The sequence below is a fragment of the Neoarius graeffei genome, chromosome 6, assembly GCF_027579695.1.
Source record: "Neoarius graeffei isolate fNeoGra1 chromosome 6, fNeoGra1.pri, whole genome shotgun sequence".
Lineage (NCBI taxonomy): Eukaryota > Metazoa > Chordata > Actinopteri > Siluriformes > Ariidae > Neoarius > Neoarius graeffei.
The window spans coordinates 40,123,995-40,145,596 of record NC_083574.1 but is presented as its reverse complement, the minus strand read 5'-3'; the positions used below and the strand labels follow the sequence as shown (position 1 = coordinate 40,145,596).

General features: G+C 41.0%; 2 protein-coding genes across 3 annotated transcripts in view; one reads left to right on the top strand and one right to left on the bottom strand.

Moving 5' to 3' along the window:
* elapor2a (endosome-lysosome associated apoptosis and autophagy regulator family member 2a) overlaps positions 1-9,998 on the top strand; it is a 150,955-nt gene extending 140,957 nt beyond the window's left edge. The window contains exon 24 of one of the 2 annotated variants that reach the window (XR_009654883.1): positions 9,856-9,933. Coding sequence is in view for 1 of the 2 variants with exons in the window: in XM_060923637.1 (XP_060779620.1) it covers positions 9,856-9,939 (84 nt within the window). In the remaining variant the exon portion in view is untranslated. Of the gene's footprint in view, positions 1-9,855 lie in introns of both variants that reach the window. The other variant, XM_060923637.1, reaches the window with a different exon arrangement.
* grm3 (glutamate receptor, metabotropic 3) overlaps positions 1-21,602 on the bottom strand; it is an 81,397-nt gene that overhangs the window by 56,567 nt on the left and 3,228 nt on the right. Inside the window, exon 2 of the mRNA XM_060923642.1 lies at positions 18,922-19,795. Within this exon, the coding sequence (XP_060779625.1) occupies positions 18,922-19,795 (874 nt within the window). The remainder of the gene's footprint in view (positions 1-18,921; positions 19,796-21,602) is intronic.

Sequence of the window (21,602 nt, the reverse complement as noted above, 5' to 3'; positions counted from 1 at the left end):
TGTAGAAGGATAAAGCGGCTAGAGATAATGAGATGAGATGAGATGAGATCTATCAAAGTCTGATCTTACACTTCCACAAACATGTGTTGTGATCATGGCACGAACAAAGGAGATTTCTGAGGACCTCAGAAAAAGTGTTGTTGATGCTCATCAGGCTGGAAAAGGTTACAAAACCGTCTCTAAAGAGTTTGGACTCCACCAATCCACAGTCAGACAGATTGTGTACAAATGGAGGAAATTCAAGACCATTGTTACCCTCCCCAGGAGTGGTTGACCAACAAAGATCACTCCAAGAGCAAGGCGTGTAATAGTCGGCGAGGTCACAAAGGACCTCAGGGTAACTTCCAAGCAACTGAAGGCCTCTCTCACATTGGCTAATGTTAATGTTCATGAGTCCACCATCAGGAGAACACTGAACAACAGTGGTGTGCATGGCAGGGTTGCAAGGAGAAAGCCACTGCTCTCCAAAAAGAACATTGCTGCTTGTCTGCAGTTTGCTAAAGATCACATAGACAAGCCAGAATGTTATTGGAAAAATGTTTTGTGGACGGATGAGACCAAAATAGAACTTTTTGGTTTAAATGAGAAGCGTTATGTTTGGAGAAAGGAAAACACTGCATTCCAGCATAAGAACCTGATCTCATCTGTGAAACATGGTGGTGGTAGTATCATGGTTTGGGCCTGTTTTGCTGCATCTGGGCCAGGACGGCTTACCATCATTGATGGACCAATGAATTCTGAATTATACCAGCCAATTCTAAAGGAAAATGTCAGGACATCTGCCCATGAACTGAAACTCAAGAGAAGGTGGGTCATGCAGCAAGACAACGATCCTAAGCACACAAGTCACTCTACCAAAGAATGGTTAAAGAAGAGTAAGGTTAATGTTTTGGAATGGCCAAGTCAAAGTCCTGACCTTAATCCAATTGAAATGTTGTGGAAGGACCTGAAGCGAGCAGTTCATGTGAGGAAACCCACCAACATCCCAGAGTTGAAGCTGTTCTGTATGGAGGAATGGGCTAAAATTCCTCCAAGCCGGTGTGCAGGACTGATCAACAGTTACCGGAAACATTTAGTTGCAGTTATTGCTGCACAAGGGGGTCACACCAGATACTGAAAGCAAAGGTTCACATACTTTTGCCACACACAGATATGTAATACTGGATCATTTTCCTCAATAAACAAATGACCAAGTATAATATTTGTGTCTCATTTGTTTAACTGGGTTCTCTTTATCTACTTTTAGGACTTGTGTGAAAATCTGATGATGTTTTAGGTCATATTTATGCAGAAATATAGAAAATTCTAAAGGGTTCACAAACTTTCCAGCACCACTGTAGCTGAAATACATGAAATACATTAACACATTATTTGGAATGAACAGAAAATGTGTTTGAAAGAGATATAAATACAGATATGAATAGCAGGCAAACGATTTATTATCTGAGAACACCAGGAAAGGTTCAAATAGCATTTGCTTGAGATTAAAGGTGTGCATCAGGACAAGGATCCAATGAACGGGATGTTTTTTTTTTTTACTTTCACGCAGTCTTGCTGTGAAGGCCGTGATCATTAATCTGTCTGGTCAGGGTCATGGTGACTTAAATTAGGCACCTTGTTTATTAATACTTCTGGAAACAGAACAACTGAGGTTTCATGATGCCAAGTCGGGGCTTAAATCTGAATACAGATACAGAGTTGGATCTTTGGAGCACTAAACAGACACAGACATATATAGATATAGATGGTTGTACTGTATTACACCCCTAGTTCTATCACTGGAGTGGAGGAGTCAAGGAGGTTCACTCATAACTTTCATTTCTGACTCCATGCTTTCGGTAAACAGCAGTGACCCCAGGTTGTGCTTCTTGTTTGCCAGGAGACATACATAAGCTCTACAAACTATCATATCATGCTGCCAAGTTATCCTTCACCTCCACAGAGACGTTATAGAAAACTGCTTTCTCCATGGCTCAATAGAGATGTCAATGCTACTGGCCTGTAGTCTCTTCCATCTATAGCAATGATCTTCTTGGCAAGATGGATGATGGTATTCTATCAAAGCTGGAGTCACACAGCAGCTGAAAAGTTGTGCCAAAACACAGTTCTTGCTGTGCCAGGTACTCTTGGATCACTGTGCATTTAAACCTAAATCAGGCTTAGGAACCTTTCTGGGGTTTCTAAATTTGGCCCTTGACAGGAGAAGGCTGATATCAGAGCACAAAGGTGCACATTCCTTCCTTGGATCCACAGTACTCGACAATGTTAGAGTTCAGTGGCAAAACATTCTCTAATGCAGGAGCTCCAGTGTATACCATGGCTGATGAACATACAGTGGTTAGAGTAAAGGCCAATTTATGCTGACAACGCAGTCCTCGCAGAGTCGCAGATGGCGTCTGCGTAGCCCCCCCCTTCGCAGACGCTCTGCGTGCACCTCCCAAAAATTGTGACCACCGCAGAAGCCTCGCAGACAGCGTCGCAGACAAGAGGGCTCTGATTGGTCCACTCTACATCCGCTGTACACGCACTTCCGCTTCCCTACTTTCCCGGTTTGGTTTGTTTTCACGACCACCATTTTTAAAAACACGAGCGAAGATGGAGCAGCACGAAGAGCGGTTGATCGAGGAAGTGAGGAAGTACGTACATCTATACGACTCCAGTTCTAGTCATTATAAGTAACCGGAGGATAAACACTCCACTAACCACACCCACCAACTACTCCTAGCGCCCCCTTGCGTTGTGGCGGTGAATAACATCATGCACGCCTATTACTCCCCGCTCAACAATAAATTACAACTGTCTGCGAAAAGCTATCTGCGAAAGCCTTGTCGCAAGAGCATGCAGAGGCCCTAAGGGTTGTTCATTTCTCTCCCAATTTCTTCCTGTATTTCTTTTTTTCCCTCCAAATTTGACCTTTTGTTTTAGTTGTTTAACCCTAACCTGAACCTTAACTCTGTCCATCCGTCTATTATCAATACCACTTATATTTAAGTTGTGGGAGAAGCTGGAGTCAATCCCAGGTGACTTTGGGTAACACCCTGGGCAGGTTGCTAGTCTATCTCAGGGCTTCTAACTTTGTCATCATGCATAATCTCATTTTAAATTTGTCAAAGCCAAGTATGATTTTTGGTTTGGATATATTTAACAGTTATTCCACCAAATCAAGTCATACATGAGGTGATAGCAGATGAGGTGCGTAGTGCTGAGTCGGCTATAAGCCATGTATGACAAGATTGAGTGGAATAACTGTTTTATTCTATCCACATTCACTAGGTTTTGAGAAACAGAGCATTTTTATTTTTTGCAAATTCAATAAATAAAAACTTTTTACAAAACGTCTGACAAAATCATTGCTGCTGAGAATGGAAACAAACTGGCGAAATGACAGTAACAATTTGTGGAAAATGGTATAATAATTCTTGAAAATTAAAAAAAGATACATTCTTACCATCAAATACTTTTATTGCAGATTTTGTTGCTTTTTTGTATTTTTGGGGTTTTCAAACCAACTTAAAAGGTATATTACCACCACTGACTGGGCTGGAGTGTGGAACAGGAGATATTGGGGGAAAAAAAATTTATTTTCGCTATTTCTGTTTCTTTTAAATTTTTGGAGTTTTGTTTTCGAGTAGTTTTTATTTCATCCTTGGTTGGTTCAGCAACATGCTCTGCCATTTTGTTTTTCTCTACTCACAGTATATGAGCTGATATCCTAGTCGTAAAGTAGCCAATCAGAGCGTGCTATTGCTCATATCCAGTGAATATGGATGGAATAGTTTATCTTATTTGGTAGAAAAACACAAATGTCTTTACAAAAGACCATGGATGAGGTCATTATCTTTAACTCTTAAAAATACACGATAAATAAATGTGATTTCAAACCAGCCCTTCAGTGCTTCCTTATTGCAAACTTGGAATTTGTACATCTTTCTCATTTTCACTTTAAATACATTGTCATTGACCAAGTCGAAAGCTCAGTCTTGGAAATGTATACCGTGTCTTCCCATAGGATTAGCAAATCAGTTGTATTGCTCCAATCTTGGCAGAAACACTGTCATATCATATTTATTAAAAACAAACAAATAAACAAACACCAAGCAGAAACACAGACTGGTGGCCTATCCTACTGACGACGCTATTAAATTTAAATCTGTCAGACATGGAGTCTGTGGGAAGTCAGGTCTAAAATCACAGTGACTTGGTCAATTCACAGGAGACACCATGAAGATAATGGTTTAACTGATGCCATTATTTCTCAGTTAGAAGGCTAACTTACTGCTTAGCCAAAGATTAATTCACCCAGTTTGACACCTAAAATCATATTTATGAAAAAAAAAAGATGTATTTTATGACAGATAATACAGTCTAATGAGAACATTTATTTGGGAGCAGGTTCTGAATAAATACATGACATAACATATCGTTTTATGTGATCTTCAGGCGACCTTTGTGTTCCTGCTGCCTGTGGCTTTTTTTTTTTTAGACCTTTTTCAAAGTAAAACGCCTGTAAGACTCGGCCCATATCATGATTCACGCTTGAAAGCACAGCAACTTTAAAATGTAGTTGGTAATTACGTTACAAAGTCTTGAAAAACTGATTCCACAGGAAAAAAAACTGCTCACTTGATGATAATAATAATAATAATAATAATAATACGGTAGATTAATCACAGATTAGCATAAATAAACACTACATGGTTACATTCCTTTGTGAATCCAACAGTTCAAACACAGATTGAATATATAAAAGAAGTAAAACAATGTAATGTTTAATTGCTACTCACTTAATAAAATCGTTTCACTATTGAACAGCTACTTCCTTTCAAAAGTAACAAAAATTCCATCGCATCTTTCACATGAATAAACGAAGAATAAACCAGACTTTAACGCCTCCTCTGTTCAGCTAAACAGTATGCTGATTATTATTATTATTATTATTATTATTGTTTAAAATGCTAAATGGATAACTGTAATTATTCTATCCACATTCACTGAATATGAGCAATCACATGCTCTGATCGGCTACTCTACTACTAGGATATCAGCTCATATACCATGAGTAGAGAAAAAACAAAATGACGGAGCGTGTTGCTGAACCAACCGAGGACGAAATAAAAACTCTACTCGAAAACAAAACCCCAAAAATACAAAAAAAGTGCAACAAAATATAGAATAAAAGTATTTGATGGTAAGAACGTATCTTTTTTATTTCTCAAGAATTATTACCTCCGCCGGGCGGCACGGTGGTGTAGTGGTTAGCGCTGTCGCCTCACAGCAAGAAGGTCCGGGTTCGAGCCCCGTGGCCGACGAGGGCCTTTCTGTGCGGAGTTTGCATGTTCTCCCCGTGTCCGCGTGGGTTTCCTCCGGGTGCTCCGGTTTCCCCCACAGTCCAAAGACATGCAGGTTAGGTTAACTGGTGACTCTAAATTGAGCGTAGGTGTGAATGTGAGTGTGAATGGTTGTCTGTGTCTATGTGTCAGCCCTGTGATGACCTGGCGACTTGTCCAGGGTGTACCCCGCCTTTCGCCCGTAGTCAGCTGGGGTGGGCTCCAGCTTGCCTGCGACCCTGTAGAAGGATAAAGCGGGTAGAGATATTACCTCTGCCAAGGAGGTTATGTTTTCGGTAGCGTTGGTTTGTCTGTTAGCAGCATTATGGGAAAAGTTATGAACGGATTGCTCTGAAATTTTTTCCAGAGGTGTGACTGGGCACAAGTAACAATCCATTAAATTTTGGCGGTGATCCGGATCACCTTCTGGATCCCGGAATTTTTTTAAACGATTCTTGGCGGAGGTCTGCACTCTCCGAGTGCTTTTCTAGTTATTATAGCATTTTTCACAAATTGCTCCTGTCATTTCACCGGTTTGTTTCCATTCTAAGCGGAAATGATTTTGTCGGACGTTTTGTATAAAGTTTTTATTTGGCAGATTTGTAAAAACTAAAAATAAAAAATGCTCTATTTCTCTAAATCCAGTGAATGTGGATAGAATAAAACATTTATTCCACTCAATCTCGTCGTACATGGCTGATAGTTAAATCGGCACTATGCGCCTCGTCGGCATGTATGACTTCGCGGAATAACTGTTAAATGTAAGCAATGTGTGGAATTAAATTATTAAAGAATATATGAGAGAGACAAAGGATGACAAGGAAGGAATGTGTACTATAAATGTGTGTGAGCGTGGACTGATAGCTTAACAGGTATAACCACACACACACACACACACACACACACACACACACACACACACACAAAGATTTCAGATGAATAATAATATCCATGTATAATAAATCATATTTAATCATATACAACAGGGAGAGATTTATTCTTTATGTGTTGCATGCGGGTGGAGGGTGGAGGGTGTCTGAGATTTTATGGGAGAAAAGCAAAACCACAAATGTCCTGAATGGCCTGTGTGATTAGTGTGTGTGTGTGTGTGTGTGTGTGTGCGTGCGTGCGCATATACTACTGGGGACCAAGTGTCCCCACAAGGATAGTAAAATGTGACAATTTCGACCTTGTGGGGACGTTTGGATGGTCCCCATAAAGAAATTGCTGTTGTGATAAAAAAAAAAAAAAGAGCCAAAAAGTTTCCTTTTCATTTCTGAGGTTAAGGTTAGGGTTTGGTTTAGGTGCAGGCACAGAATTAATTAACTGCAATAATAATTATGTCAATGGAAGGTCCTCACAAGGATAGTGAGACAGTCATGTGTTTGTTTGTGTGTGTGTCTGTGTGTGTGTGTGTGTGTGTGTCCATCCCTCCATCACTACATGTGCATGGGCATGTGTTTACTCAGTAGGTGTAGTATCCCTACAATCTGAACACTCTCTCTCTCTCTCTCTCTCTCTCTCTCTCTCTCAGCTGTGGACATATCATCCCTCTTGCACTCTATTGGGTTACTCACCAAATGGTGCCATGTGCATGGAGACCCAATTACCATAGCAACGGCATGTTGCCACAGTACATTAGTCTGAGTGAAGAGCCCGACTTTGAAAAAAACGACAATCTGCGGAGCTGAGAGACGCACTCGAATGCTAAAGACATAAGTTCTGATGCAACTTCTTACATCAAATAGAACCACTTGAAACATTATATAGGTTGGAAAAAAATCCATTGGATTATGCTCTGGAAAATGGTCAGAAAGTATTTTTCTGCCAATAACATACTTTGACGTCTCTATTTTAAGAGAATATCAGGATGTGATGTTTAGGTTAGTTTCTAGCATTGTCTCTGCTGTCTCATTGCTGTCCCCTCATACAGTGAGTTGCAAAGCTACCATGCGTGTTAATAGACAGAAAAAATATTCTTATTACCTCGAGGTCTATTTGAAGAACGGGCATTCCTCTTTTTTACCTGCATAACATTGCTAGCATTCTGCTGAGGGCTTGTTTCTGTTTCTGCATGCTGGTTTTCTCTGATTGATGATGTAAGGAGGATAGTAATTAAAACTAAAACCGCATGAAGAACACATTATCACAGTCTTCGATAGAATTTGGCCAAGATTTTTTTGAGATCATGTTGTACACTGTGACAAGTAATAATCTTCAAGTACAGTGGTGCTTGAAAGTTTGTGAACCCTTTAGAATTTTCTATATTTCTGCATAAGTATGACCTAAAACATCTTCAGATTTTCACAGAAGTCCTAAAAGTAGATAAAGAGAACCCAGTTAAACAAATGTGACAAAAATATTATACTTGGTCATTTGTTTATTGAGGAAAATGATCCAGTATTACATATCTGTGGGTGGCAAAAGTATGTGAACCTTTGCTTTCAGTATCTGGTGTGACCCCCTTGTGCAGCAATAACTGCAACTAAATGTTTCCAGTAACTGTTGATCAGTCCTGCACACCGGCTTGGAGGAATTTTAGCCCGTTCCTCCATACAGAACAGCTTCAACTCAGGAATGTTGGTGGGTTTCCTCACATGAACTGCTCGCTTCAGGTCCTTCCACAACATTTCGATTGGATTAAGGTCAGGACTTTGACTTGGCCATTCCCAAACATTAACTTTATTCTTCTTTAACCATTCTTTGGTAGAATGACTTGTGTGCTTAGGGTCGTTGTCTTGCTGCATGACCCACCTTCTCTTGAGATTCAGTTCATGGACAGATGTCCTGACATTTTCCTTTAGAATTCGCTGGTATAATTCAGAATTCATTGTTTCATCAATGATGGCAAGCCGTCCTGGCCCAGATGCAGCAAAACAGGCCCAAACCATGATACTACCACCACCATGTTTCAAAGATGGGATAAGGTTCTTATGCTGGAATGCAGTGTTTTCCTTTCTCCAAACATAACGCTTCTCATTTAAACCAAAAAGTTCTATTTTAGTCTCATCCATCCACAAAACATTTTTCCAATAGTCTTCTGGCTTGTCCACGTGATCTTTAGCAAACTGCAGATGAGCAGCAATGTTCTTTTTGGAGAGCAGAGGCTTTCTCCTTGCAATCCTGCCATGCACACCATTGTTGTTCAGTGTTTTCCTGAAGGTGGACTCATGAACATTAACATAAGCCAATGTGAGAGAGGCCTTCAGTTGCTGAGAAGTTACCCTGGGGTCCTTTGTGACCTCACTGACTATTACACGCCTTGCTCTTGGAGTGATCTTTGTTGGTCGACCACTCCTGGGGAGGGGAACAATGGTCTTGAATTTCCTCCATTTGTACACAATCTGTCTGACTGTGGATTGGTGGAGTCCAAACTCTTTAGAGATGGTTTTGTAACCTTTTCCAGCCTGATGAGCATCAACAACGCTTTTTCTGAGGGCCTCAGAAATCTCCTTTGTTCATGCCATGATACACTTCCACAAACATGTGTTGTGAAGATCAGACTTTGATAGATCCCTATTCTTTAAATAAAACAGGGTGCCCACTCACACCTGATTGTCATCCCATTGATTGAAAACACCTGACTCTAATTTCACCTTGAAATTAACTGCTAATCCTAGAGGTTCACATACTTTTGCCACTCACAGATATGTAATATTGGATCATTTTCCTCAATAAATAAATGACCAAGTATAATATTTTTGTCTCATTTGTTTAACTGGGTTCTCTTTATCTACTTTTAGGACTTGTGTGAAAATCTGATAATGTTTTGGATCATATTTATGCAGAGATATAGAAAATTCAAAAGGGTTCACAAACTTTCAAGCACCACTGTAATAATAATAATAATAATAATAATAATAATAAATGGTCACTGTAATCACACAGTGTAATCAGGCTTAAGTGTGTTTTTGTCGGACAATGAATGTCATGATTTAATTAAGTCACTGGATAGCTATGTGCCATATTGAAATGGTCATAAGCCCAAGTAATTTCGCTTGTAATCAGATACCAGCTGTCAAAATGTCCGCAATGCACCTGCACCATCACATCATCATCAAAACAGAGAAGAGCGCTCACACACTCTGGACGGATAACAATAATGATGAAACAGAAGCTGATCGGGATGCTGCTGCTAATCAAAGTGGAAACTCATTTCCTGTTGCAAACTTATAATTCTGTCACACTTACTGTATGTTTCAGTGCTACACTGGCACCAGTAAATATGAAGCACAAAACCAGTCAGATTATTTCATGCACATATTCAACAGAATTTGTACAAAAGAAGTGAATCAAAAGACGAGACTGCAGCAGAACATCGTGTGAAAAAATCACCTTCAACAGTAACAGACAAGAATTTTTTCTGTGCCTTAATTTAGAGACAAAAAAGCTTGTTGCTCTGTTCAATATTGAACAAGGCCATAGTGCGATCTGAAATACAGTTAGCTGCAGAATTATTGATGCCATACATGATAAATGAGTAAAAATTATTTATTCATTTGTTTTCTATGCTGTTTATCTCTTGCAGGTTGTGATGGAACAAGTAAGCAACTATTCCCAGCTGACTTCGGGTGAAAGGGGGCTACAGGTCACTAATTGTGAAGCTAATTAGTAACCTAATGTGCATATATATGGACTGGGGGAGGACATCAGAGCACCCAGAGCATTGGGTGGATATATATATATCTCATCTCATCTCATTATCTCTAGCCGCTTTATCCTTCTACAGGGTCGCAGGCAAGCTGGAGCCTATCCCAGCTGACTACGGGCGAAAGGCGGGGTACACCCTGGACAAGTCGCCAGGTCATCACAGGGCTGACACATAGACACAGACAACCATTCACACCTACGGTCAATTTAGAGTCACCAGTTAACCTAACCTGCATGTCTTTGGACTGTGGGGGAAACCGGAGCACCCGGAGGAAACCCACGCGGACACGGGGAGAACATGCAAACTCCACACAGAAAGGCCCTCGCCGGCCCCGGGGCTCGAACCCAGGACCTTCTTGCTGTGAGGCGACAGCGCTAACCACTACACCACCGTGCCGCCATATATATATACATATATATATATATATGTGGCAGATCACAGAATCCAGGGACACATGTCTGCCCTGGGGCATTTTGAGTTATTGACAGATTCAGAAAGTACAGTTTCTAAGCTTTCCAATGATGCCTTCCATGTGGAGATCTGACAATATTTGAAGAATGTGTGGCCTTTTGAAAGTGTATACTTCTTAAAACAGAAAAGGGAGAAAATCACCCTCAAAGTTTTCCATCTCAGCTACTCTGGGTATAGGGCGGGCACATAATGGTGCTCATCTGCATGACATTAAGGAAAGCCCTACCCCCTACTAGCTAGCACGATACTACTTTCATGTAAACAAAGATCACCACGTCAATTTTCCTTCCATGCAAAGTATGCCCAAAACAATTATGAAGTACAAAAATAAGTCCTAAAGTATACTTTAACGCTTTGTGGTTGAAAAATTACTCACACTGTAAGAAAGAAAGATAGCACGATGATGACACAACTAACACAACACTAGTTTCATGTAAAGCCTCGGTCACAACCGGCCGTACAGTACGTGCTCCTACGGCCGGTCTACATGCAAAAAACGCAAGAAACACACGGAGAGCGCGCATGAAACGCACGAGAGCGCGCGTGTGATGTGCTGATTTTCAAGCCGCAGACCGGCCGCAGAGGTTCTTTGTCATGTCAAACAAACTCTACAGGCGCTTACATTTTTTTCAGGTTCCAAGACAAACTTACGGCCAACGCGCGTCTTTCTACATGAACAAAAAAAAAAACCGCAGCGATTTGGGAAACGCCAAAAAATCGTACGTCCGGTTGTGACCTAGGCTTAACCAAACCACAACACTCTCTGTTACATGCAAAAATAACCACACAGCCTTAGATTAATAAACTTACCCCATCAGAAAGAGAAACGTCACCTTGCACACACCAATGCCTCTGATGGAATGTAATCCTAGAACGGTCCGTGTATCATCCGATCATTCAAGTATTCCATTCAATCTGGAAAACGAGGTTGCGTTTTTTTTTTGCTAGAAATGGTTATCTCCGATGTAAATACCGTGTGTCTGTTTGCTTTGCGGTGTTTCAGCTCCTCTGTGCTCTGTTTAGCTTCCTCATTCCATAGTGAAATTACATGCCTGTATGCAGTTAAGTAGCCATGCGCTCAGCCCGTATCATACAGCTGATTCGCGAAAAAAAACCCAAAAGACTTAAATCATCATGTGAATGGCCCATATGGTAATTTACCCACACCCCCCAGCAGGCTACAGTCCTGACAAAAACGAGACAATTTGCAACAAAAAATGTATGCTTTTCCAACAAAACAATCTATTATCTGAAATACTGATTGCATTCTTCAAGATCTCAACTTGCACATGATGGAAAAAAACAAAAATCACAAATTTCGAAAAAAAAATGCTTCTTTTGTGATTATCTCGGATTCGTTTCGGCCGACATGTGTCCCTGGATTCGGTGAGGGGTCACATATATGTATAGACACAAGTGTTTTACTAGGAAATACACCACTCTTATTTTTCATATGAGCTACAGCTGGCACATTGAGAACGGCAACCGTGACATATTTAAATAATATTGGCTGGCTTTGAGTGGTATATCAGATATATTCCATTCAGCTAGCATGATATTGAACGAGTCAAATATGAGTTCAATATCATGCTAGCTGAATGGAATATATCTGATATACTCCAAAAAAATCCCACCAGCCATTATTATTATTATTATTATTATTACTATACACGGCAGCACGGTGCTTTTTTTTTAATATGTGAATCAAATCTTTTACTCTGGCGGCACGGTGGTGTAGTGGTTAGCGCTGTCGCCTCACAGCAAGAAGGTCCGGGTTTGAGCCCCGTGGCTGATGAGGACCTTTCTGTGCGGAGTTTGCATGTTCTCCCCGTGTCCGCGTGGGTTTCCTCCGGGTGCTCCGGTTTCCCCCACAGTCCAAAGACATGCAGGTTAGGTTAACTGGTGACTCTAAATTGACCGTAGGTGTGAATGTGAGTGTGAATGGTTGTCTGTGTCTATGTGTCAGCCCTGTGATGACCTGGCGACTTGTCCAGGGTGTACCCCGCCTTTTGCCTGTAGTCAGCTGGGATAGGCTCCAGCTTGCCTGCGACCCTGTAGAATAGGATAAAGCGGCTAGAGATAATGAGATGAGATAAGATTACTATACACACTTTTCATATCTACATTCTTGAAGGCCAATGCTAGCTTACCCGCGACTTGGTGCTGTGAGCATGGCAGTCCAGTTACCTTCCAGCTGGTGTCGTAGTAGCGTTAGCGAAGGCTGACACTAGCTTACCTGTGACTTGGTGCTATTATCATAGCAGTCCAGTTACCTTCTACTTGGTGTAGTGTTAGCGCAGGCCAATGCTAGCACAGTCAAGCCAATTATTATTATTATTGTTATTATTATTATTATTATTTTCCCTGTGTAATTCACTGAGTTAATTTTAAAATGAACATTGATAACTACACACAGTGGAGCGATCTGGCAGCCAAAATTCTCTCAAAATCTTCCACTTTTAATGAAGCAAACCTCGCAGCCATGTTTGTTTACAAACTGTCACAGTCACTTCTAGCACGGAAGTTTTACATCTCCGATGTGTCTCTTTTCCAGTTTTTCAATGTCCGTTGGTATGTTTTTCTCTTGTAAATATATGTGAAGAATACATAATGAAGTTTTGGTAGCTTTTTGGGTGTTCAGCGCGTTTTTAGTTTCAGTTTATTTATTTCATGCTTAAACTGAGCACTGGATTAGCCTCATCTTCTCTCTCTCCTGGCCGACAAAGAAATAATTGTGTGCATGTGCAGCAGAAAAGTTTTCTCATTGGATCTTCGTATGAGCTCCGATGTGTGATGTTGTGTTGTCTTGAGAACGTGCAATATTTTAACAATATTCAACTCTCATTCTCCATTGGGGAGAGTGGTGTAATACATAGAGGATAAGTGATATGATAACAATATTGCATGGCATCAATAAACCCACTGGAAGGGAATAGAATACATGTTTTTATTCCATGGAAAAAGTGGCCCGTATGTATAATAATTTTCTATATGCCACTTGTGAGGATATTGATTAATTGTTTTGATAAATTTGTGTACTTTTTGTTCATGAATGTGTCGATATAATAAAAAGAAAATCACACGCAGCAGAGACCCGCGCGACCTTCAGCCGGTACAGTCGCTGTTCTTTTACCGCCGTGCTCATCTTTCCGGTGTGTTCTTGATTTTTCCATTGTGTCCTATTGTCCTATTTCGCCATATTGAATACCCAAAATGTATCATATTATTCATATTTAAGTGAATAATCAATTCAGGCATCATAACTTGGCATTTTTAACCCAAGCAATCAAAAAGAGGAAATTTATTCAATATTTTCACTCATCTGTGAAGGAGGGGCTTTAATTCTTCATTATATAGGTATTTTATATATAAATCAATTTTACAAAAGCATTTGAATTGTAATCAAAAAACATTTCCACAGTGGAGGCCAGATAAAGCAAGATACTATCTTTATTCTTATTAAACATGACAAAAGAAACATTGAGTGTTAGGTAGATGCAAAAAAAAAAAAAGTAAAATTAGAAAATTTATTTTTTGACCATAATGTCCCAAATGAGAGACCAGTTTCTGAGACGGACCCATATATATATATATATATATATATATATATATATATATATATATATATATATATATATATATAAGGTGAGAAATTATTTCCTGTAAAACATTCCAATTGCTCCCTGCAATTCCGAAGTTTCCTGTTCTGAGGTTTGCACATATTTTTAAGGCTTTTCCTTGTATGCAGTCTGAATCTTTCCCTAAATATGAAGACGTTCATGGCCACACAGTTTGATTTTGATTTTAGTTGTTATTCTAGTGACGGCTGCTGAATTTGCTCTTCTTTTTTGAAACTCTTCATCATAGTTTGTAGCTATTGCTGTTGTGAATATAACATCTGATGACTGCTCATGCATCTTCCGGGAAACTTTTACAGACATTTGGAATGTTTTATTACTTACACACATTATGTGCAACCTTATATTATTCCCGCAGGTAAAAAGAAAATCCTGTAGACTGAGACCATATAGATCTTTTTCCATGATGTCAATTTATTGTTCATTTAAAATAAATTCAAACAAACTTCTTTGCTAAACTTTTAAACTTAACTGAGGTGGGAATCACAGGGCACCATGCACACACATTCACTCACTCATTCTCATCTAGGGGCCATTTAGAGTAGCCAATCCACCTCTTGGCATGGTTTATGAACCTGAAGGAAACGCACACAAACAGGGAGAACATGCAAAACTCCACACAGACGGTAACCCAAGCTCTGAAATGAACCGAGGAACCTGGTGCTGTGAGTTATTTATTTCATTTACAATTTTGTCGATGCTCTGGAAGGGTACCAATAAATCTGCCAAGAAAACAATGTTGCATAAGATACAGTATCTAGGGCACAGACATGGGAAAATATCTGTCAAAATTTCTTAAAAATAAAAAAGGTTTCAGAGCACTTTCAAATATGGTAAAAAACTAAACCAGGCGTCCGATGGGGATATTTTGCATGATGTGAGGAGTAAAAGATCGCATCTCATCTCATTATCTCTAGCCGCTTTATCCTTCTACAGGGTCGCAGGCAAGCTGCAGCCTATCCCAGCTGACTACGGGCGAAAGGCGGGGTACACCCTGGACAAGCCGCCAGGTCATCACAGGGCTGACACATAGACACAGACAACCATTCACACCTACGGTCAATTTAGAGTCACCAGTTAACCTAATCTGCATGTCTTTGGACTGTGGGGGAAACTGGAGCACCCGGAGGAAACCCACGCAGACAACATGCAAACTCCACACAGAAAGGCCCTCGCCGGCCACGGGGCTCGAACCCAGACCTTCTTGCTGTGAGGCAACAGCGCTAACCACTACACCACCGTGCCACCGGAGTAAAAGATTTGATTCACATATTAAAAAAAAAAGCAAAACGAAAAACAATAATAAACAAAATGTGTAGCGCCGTGGTCTTGGATTTAAGGTCTTGCTCCAGACAGCCAGATCCTGCTGACTAAAAAGTTTCAGTGGAATGAAATTTCAATAAATCAGGTGAAACTACTAATTCCTTACGGTGTTTATAGCCTGAATCTGCACTGAATAATTGATAGAGAAGCAGAGGGAGTAGATCTCAGAAAAGTGGAATTTTATAGGACGCTTACAGGGACCTCACCCTTCCCCAGCTTCTCTTTCTTTTCTCCCTTTTCCTGTCTTCCTTTCTCCATTCTAGATCAGCTCCCTGACCTTTTTCTTTGACGACCGCACAACATTTCTGAAAACTTCCTTTCTGCTCACCTCTCTCCTCCACATCTACCATTTCATCCTGTTTTCTATAAGCTCCTGTCATTTTTATTCTCTCTTGCATTGCTTGCTCCTTCCACCCGATTGGCCCAGACTGCAAACCCCATATGTCTTTGATTTTGTGCTTGAAAAATGAACATGGTGAATTTCAAAGAGAATCCTCTTCTGCTGACACAAACCAACCCACTCACATCGTTTTATCTCCCCAAGTCTTTCAGTTTCTCTCTATTTCTCTCACTGGAACACAAACAGATGCAGATCTATGCTCTTACTGCATGTACATATGCACAGCCTATATCCTCGTTCTTTCTCTCGTTATATCTCTAAATCATATATTCTTTGAAAAATAGAGGATAATTTCCCCACATCCTTACATCTACTGTATGCCTCCCTATATTGCCTCGAGGGAATTAAAAATTCTCTCCGCTCCCTCCCTGATTTTCTTTAATTCCGTTTTCAAGTGTGTTTATGTTCAGTCACGGCTAAGTGTGGCATAAGCTCATCTAATATTGCCACGCCAACCTGAGCACTTTTACATGGTTTATTTTTACCTGCTTCCTTTGCTCTCTACCTGTCAGTCAAACACAATCCTCTCAGCGGCAGAAAGTGCGGCATCTCAGCTCACGTCGCTGTCATAGCCACAGGTCTGCCAGCGCAGCAAACACTTTTCACACTGGCTCTAATTACACCGCCGCTGTGCACCTCCACACACATTAACCACAGACTGACACAGAAACACAGCGTGATTCTGTAGGCCTACACACATCCTGCTACATACCTCTGCAAATAATAAGGCAAAGGCACTATGCAGTTTGAATATGACAGGAAGACCGAACGGCGAACCTGATTTCTTCAAGTCGGACATGTTCCTGGAGGAACATTCGTCGTTCCTGGAAATACATTTCTTGCCATCTTTTCAGTGTCATCAGTGTGCACTTCCTAATTCTGCCGAGCTACATGAAAATTCCCTCCAGACGCACTATCTGGCTTCCAGACAGGATTATTGCAGAGCTTTGCGTTTTAGTTCGTAAATTGACTCAAAATGGTTAACTATGTTGAAAAATGAAAGCATTTAGGTTATTTAAGTCCAGATTAGCATGCTTGGGAGTTTGCTAGCTACACTCCTCAGAAAGCACTGAACATTTCAGTTCACGAAAATAAAAAACAGCATTTATTAAAAATACAGAAATTCCATCTCTTTCATCTTTAATTTATATGACTCAGTATTTGTATTGTACTGGGGGAAGCCATGGCCAAATGGTTAGAGAAGCAGCTTTGGGACCAAAAGACCACTGGTTCGATTCCCTGAACCAGCAGGACAGTCTCAAGTATCCTTGAGCAAGGCACCTCACCCCCAACTCTTCCGGCAAGAGTGGTGGCGTACCTTGTGTCTGATTCATCCATCCATCCATTATCTGTAACCGCTTATGCGCAGGGTCGCGGGCAAGCTGGAGCCTATCCCAGCTGACTACGGGTGAAAGGCGGGGTACACCCTGGACAAGTCGCCAGGTCATCACAGGGCTGACACATAGAGACAAACAACCATTCACACTCACATTCACACCTACGGTCAATTTAGAGTCACCAGTTAACCTAACCTGCATGTCTTTGGACTGTGGGGGAAACCGGAGCACCCGGAGGAAACCCACGCGGACACGGGGAGAACATGCAAACTCCGCACAGAAAGGCCCCTGTTGGCCACTGGACTCAAACCCAGGACCTTCTTGCTGTGAGGCGACAGCGCTAACCACTACACCACTGTGCCGCCCCTTGTGTCTGATTAGCCAAAGAAAAACCGATGATGCAATTATCAGTTCAGGCAAGAACCCAGCCATAACATAACGTAACATTTGTATTGTATCTAGTTCACATTAGCTAGCTTTAGCATTGGCAGATACGACATTTTTAACCTTGAATTGTTGAGTGTAAAATTGTTTTAATCTAATTAAAGGAGAACTGAAGAACTTGCTGTATTTCTTAATTAACGTGTTATTCAATTACGTTTTCGATTTTAGTAACCTCATATCGTGACTCATATTGGCAACTAATTGCAATTAAATATTATACTTATCGGCCTATTCGGTTTTTAGCCATGTTGAGTTTAGTTCGCTTGGTCCACAGCAGGCGTCGCTTATCCGCGTGATCTTCATGAGACTTGTGCGAGACTTCAAAACGTGAAGTGTCAGCCAGGTATCAGTGCTGCCATTTTGAAAACTGTTTTCCAAACGAAGTATTGCATAAAAACGAGTTTAAATGACGATTACTGGCTACTTTTTTCAAACTTTTCTGATTGCTATCAAAACAAAGAAAACTTCCGGCTTGATAACGTCAGCATTCGAAAGAGGGCGCGCGTGTCTTTTGACGACGTTGGCAGATGTCGGTCACTTTGATTTCCGCTGTACGTTTTACTTCCGTCCTACGATGTCTTGCACAAGTCTCAACAAATCTCGTTTACGGCCATTGCTTTGACATATGGACTGATATATTACAGAGCATATTTCAAACGCTCATAACTTGCTATAGCAGCGACAAAATAGCGATCAAAAATGCATTCCGATATTTAATAAAATGAGATAAACAGAATTTTGATGATAAAAAAATTGCCTTCAGTTCTCCTTTAAGAAGTAATGAAGCTCACTTTTATGAACTATAACTAAGGTCTACAAATAGCTTTGCTGTCTTGAGGATAAGTGATACCGTATGTTTTAAAGGGATGTAGGTGATTCCTTTTTGTGGAAAGAACTTCCTGTGGAAATCACTTCCTGTGGGAAAATCAACCCGAGTCTGACTAGTTACTAGTTAAAACACAGCTTGCTTTGGTCAAACTCCTAAACTTGTTGAAACTGATCAATACATATTTTTGATTTTCTACTTGCCTTACTATTTTTACTTTCTTTAGAATACCCTGTCTACAATATTAGTAAATAAGTAGCAGTAATTCAGAAACTGTTTCTATTTCCCAGCACTTTCCAGCTGGCAAGCATGTTGTTATTACCAGCTTGGTGTGTGATTTGGCAGCTGGTATTTGGTCAAACCAATCTGCAGGGCTGATGACATCAGAGGACAGTATCTGGTTAAAAATAATGTTGATCCAGGAACATGTTGTATGTGAAAAAATCAAGCTCATTTATGAGAAATGTAGAAGAAGAAAGAAACCCACAGCTTTATTAGCATTACCTCTGAAGTTGACATGAAGCAGGAAGTCCCGGTAGAGCTTCTTGCCATCGAGACTGCGCATGGCATCACAAAGGCGTGTGGTGTTAGTGCACAGCATCCTCTGCATACGGTGTAATGCGTGTGCCATAGCGTACACTGCGTTTACCACAAACATGATCTTCGACTCGGGCTCGAAGTTTGAATCATCCACCGCCAGCTTTGGGTCACAGGGTGGTTTCATAGTTCCTGCCGCTGCCTGTGAGGTTGTACTCAAAGAGCATTGGAACTTCTGTTCCCAGAAGTCTTTGTACCATGGGTTCCGGTGATTGTTAAGAGGACTGAGGCTTTGGAAGTAGCGGTTGAACTCGAGTATGGGATGTGCTGCGAGTTCTAATGTGATCGCGCCATCTGCTGTGAACTCATTTCCTTTGATGATGCTCTCCTGCGCCCCCCAGCCATCGCTGGCCACCCAAAGGAAGGAGGCATTGAGGCGGGTGGCAGCACCCAACAGCTCTCGGGCATCATCACTACGCAGGAACAGCACGACCACACGAGCGTTGGGCTTCTGAAGAAGCTGGCGCACCACTGCTTCATACGAGGAGCGCTTTGCATTGGAGCGACCCACTTTTTCTGATGTAGCAATGCATATATTGCGGAAACGCGCCTCCTGCTCGAAGGCCTCGATTCCTGTCTCGCCATAATCACCCTCGGATGCCACTGTAGAGACATATGTCCAGTTGAAGGCACGTAGGATCTCAGCCATGGCCTTCGCTTGGTAGAAATCCGGAGGGACAGTGCGAGCAAAATAGTCGTAGCGGGATTTGTCACTCAGCTTGGCACTCGTAGATGCGTAGCTTATCTGAGGGATCTGGAACAGGCGCAACAAGTTTGCAACCTAGGAGGAAACACACACAAATGTTGGCACTGCATTACAAATATTTTCAAAATCAGTAAATCAGGGCCTTATATGGTTTATTGAAAGCGTATTATACATAAAATATTCTTTTGAAGGCGACTGATGAGATCAGATAAGGCCAACAAGAGTGCACAGAGCGAGGCAGACGAGGAGAGAAAGGGTTTCTCTGTGGTCAGACTCAGCTTGGCTCTAACACATCGCATCTCACACTGAGTGCGGAGGCACAACTGACACGAGCTGCCACTGCCTTATGCTGTTGCAAGACTGAGCTCATATTGAGCACTTCACCGTCAGCTTGCAGAAATCCAGACGGTCACTGTGCTGTAATCCATCACATTTTTTTCATCTCATTGCAATCAGGCGTTTTGTAGCGCGGACAAGTCTGGGATGAAAGAATGGAGTTGAATTTGAACTATTAAATAATTGAATAATCGGATTACACAGTTCATATTCCAGGAATATAAAAAGTGATAATTTACTGTGACACAGTGCATACTAATACAGAGACAGCGCTTGTAAATTTCTGACATGATTTCTGCACTTCTATCAAGGCCTCGTCACTGTTCTTTCTATAGTTTCGTACACAAACACAAACCTGTAGGAGGCTCTAATTTCTTAGGAGTGGTAAGTAAAAGAGTGGCTTGGCATTAAGAGACGGTGTGTAGGAGGCTTTACAGGCTCTCATGAGTGTCTGTCAGAAGGTGAGCGCACAGAGGTTGGGCAAACAACAGCAGCGGGAAATAAATGGTGACTAATTGTTGCTGAGGAGAAGCGACTGATAAGTAAAAAATTTTTTATTATTTTTTTTGTAACAAGGGATCGTGATGAGGTCATGGCCTCACTGCTTTTCTCTAGAAAAACACAGCATTATATCTGAAGAAATCATCAAAGGAAGAGAGAACAGAGGAGACTTTGGGAGGCAGGAGAGAGAGAGAGAGAGAGAGAGGGGACAAAAACACAGATTATGGATTTTAGAACCGATAGGGAAAACTGGCTTTTGTGGAGCCCCAGATGGAGGAGGTTATGTAAAACTATGCAAATTCCCCCAGCACTGTGCTCGGTTTCCAGTGCTGCAAGAAGGCAGCAACAGACAAAGCACACAATAGCATAGCCACAGCGCTAATCCAGGCACGTATGCATGAGGGAAAGAACTGGAGCAAGTGTGCTGTATTTAAATGGGGAGGGATGAATAAAGGGTGGTGTGTATTTTTTATTTTTTTATTTTTTTCCCTGAACGCTGCACTTTAAATAATGGATCAGGTACGCCAGAGCTGTGCAGGGGCAAGGTCTTTACACTCTTATATTTTGCTCAGTTCTTAAAGGGTGTTGAAATCATTCAGTGGCCTGTAGTAATTCTGTGATATGAATATGATGATTACCATTGCATACAAAGAGCATTACAGAATAATTCATGTCCGTGTAGCCATGCCTGCAATGCACAGAGTTAAAAGAGAACCCTTTGTAGATGGTTGTGGATGTGTACAGAGTATTATTTTATTTTGATTTGATCGATGTCATTCAATGAGATTGGATTTTTGAGTAACGTGTTACTTAAAGATGATAAATACCACATGAACCTACTGTACTTTTAACAATTATTTCCCGAAGGTGAAGTGAATATCATTGAATAATACCCGAGACGAAGCCGAGGTTATTATTCACCGATAGTCACTGAGCTTGAGGCGGATAATTGTTTTAATATAAATACACAGGTGATTATTAAAAACAAAAAACACATCAAAAATATATTTCAAACTTCAAAAGCGGCATACAAATGTAATGCCCA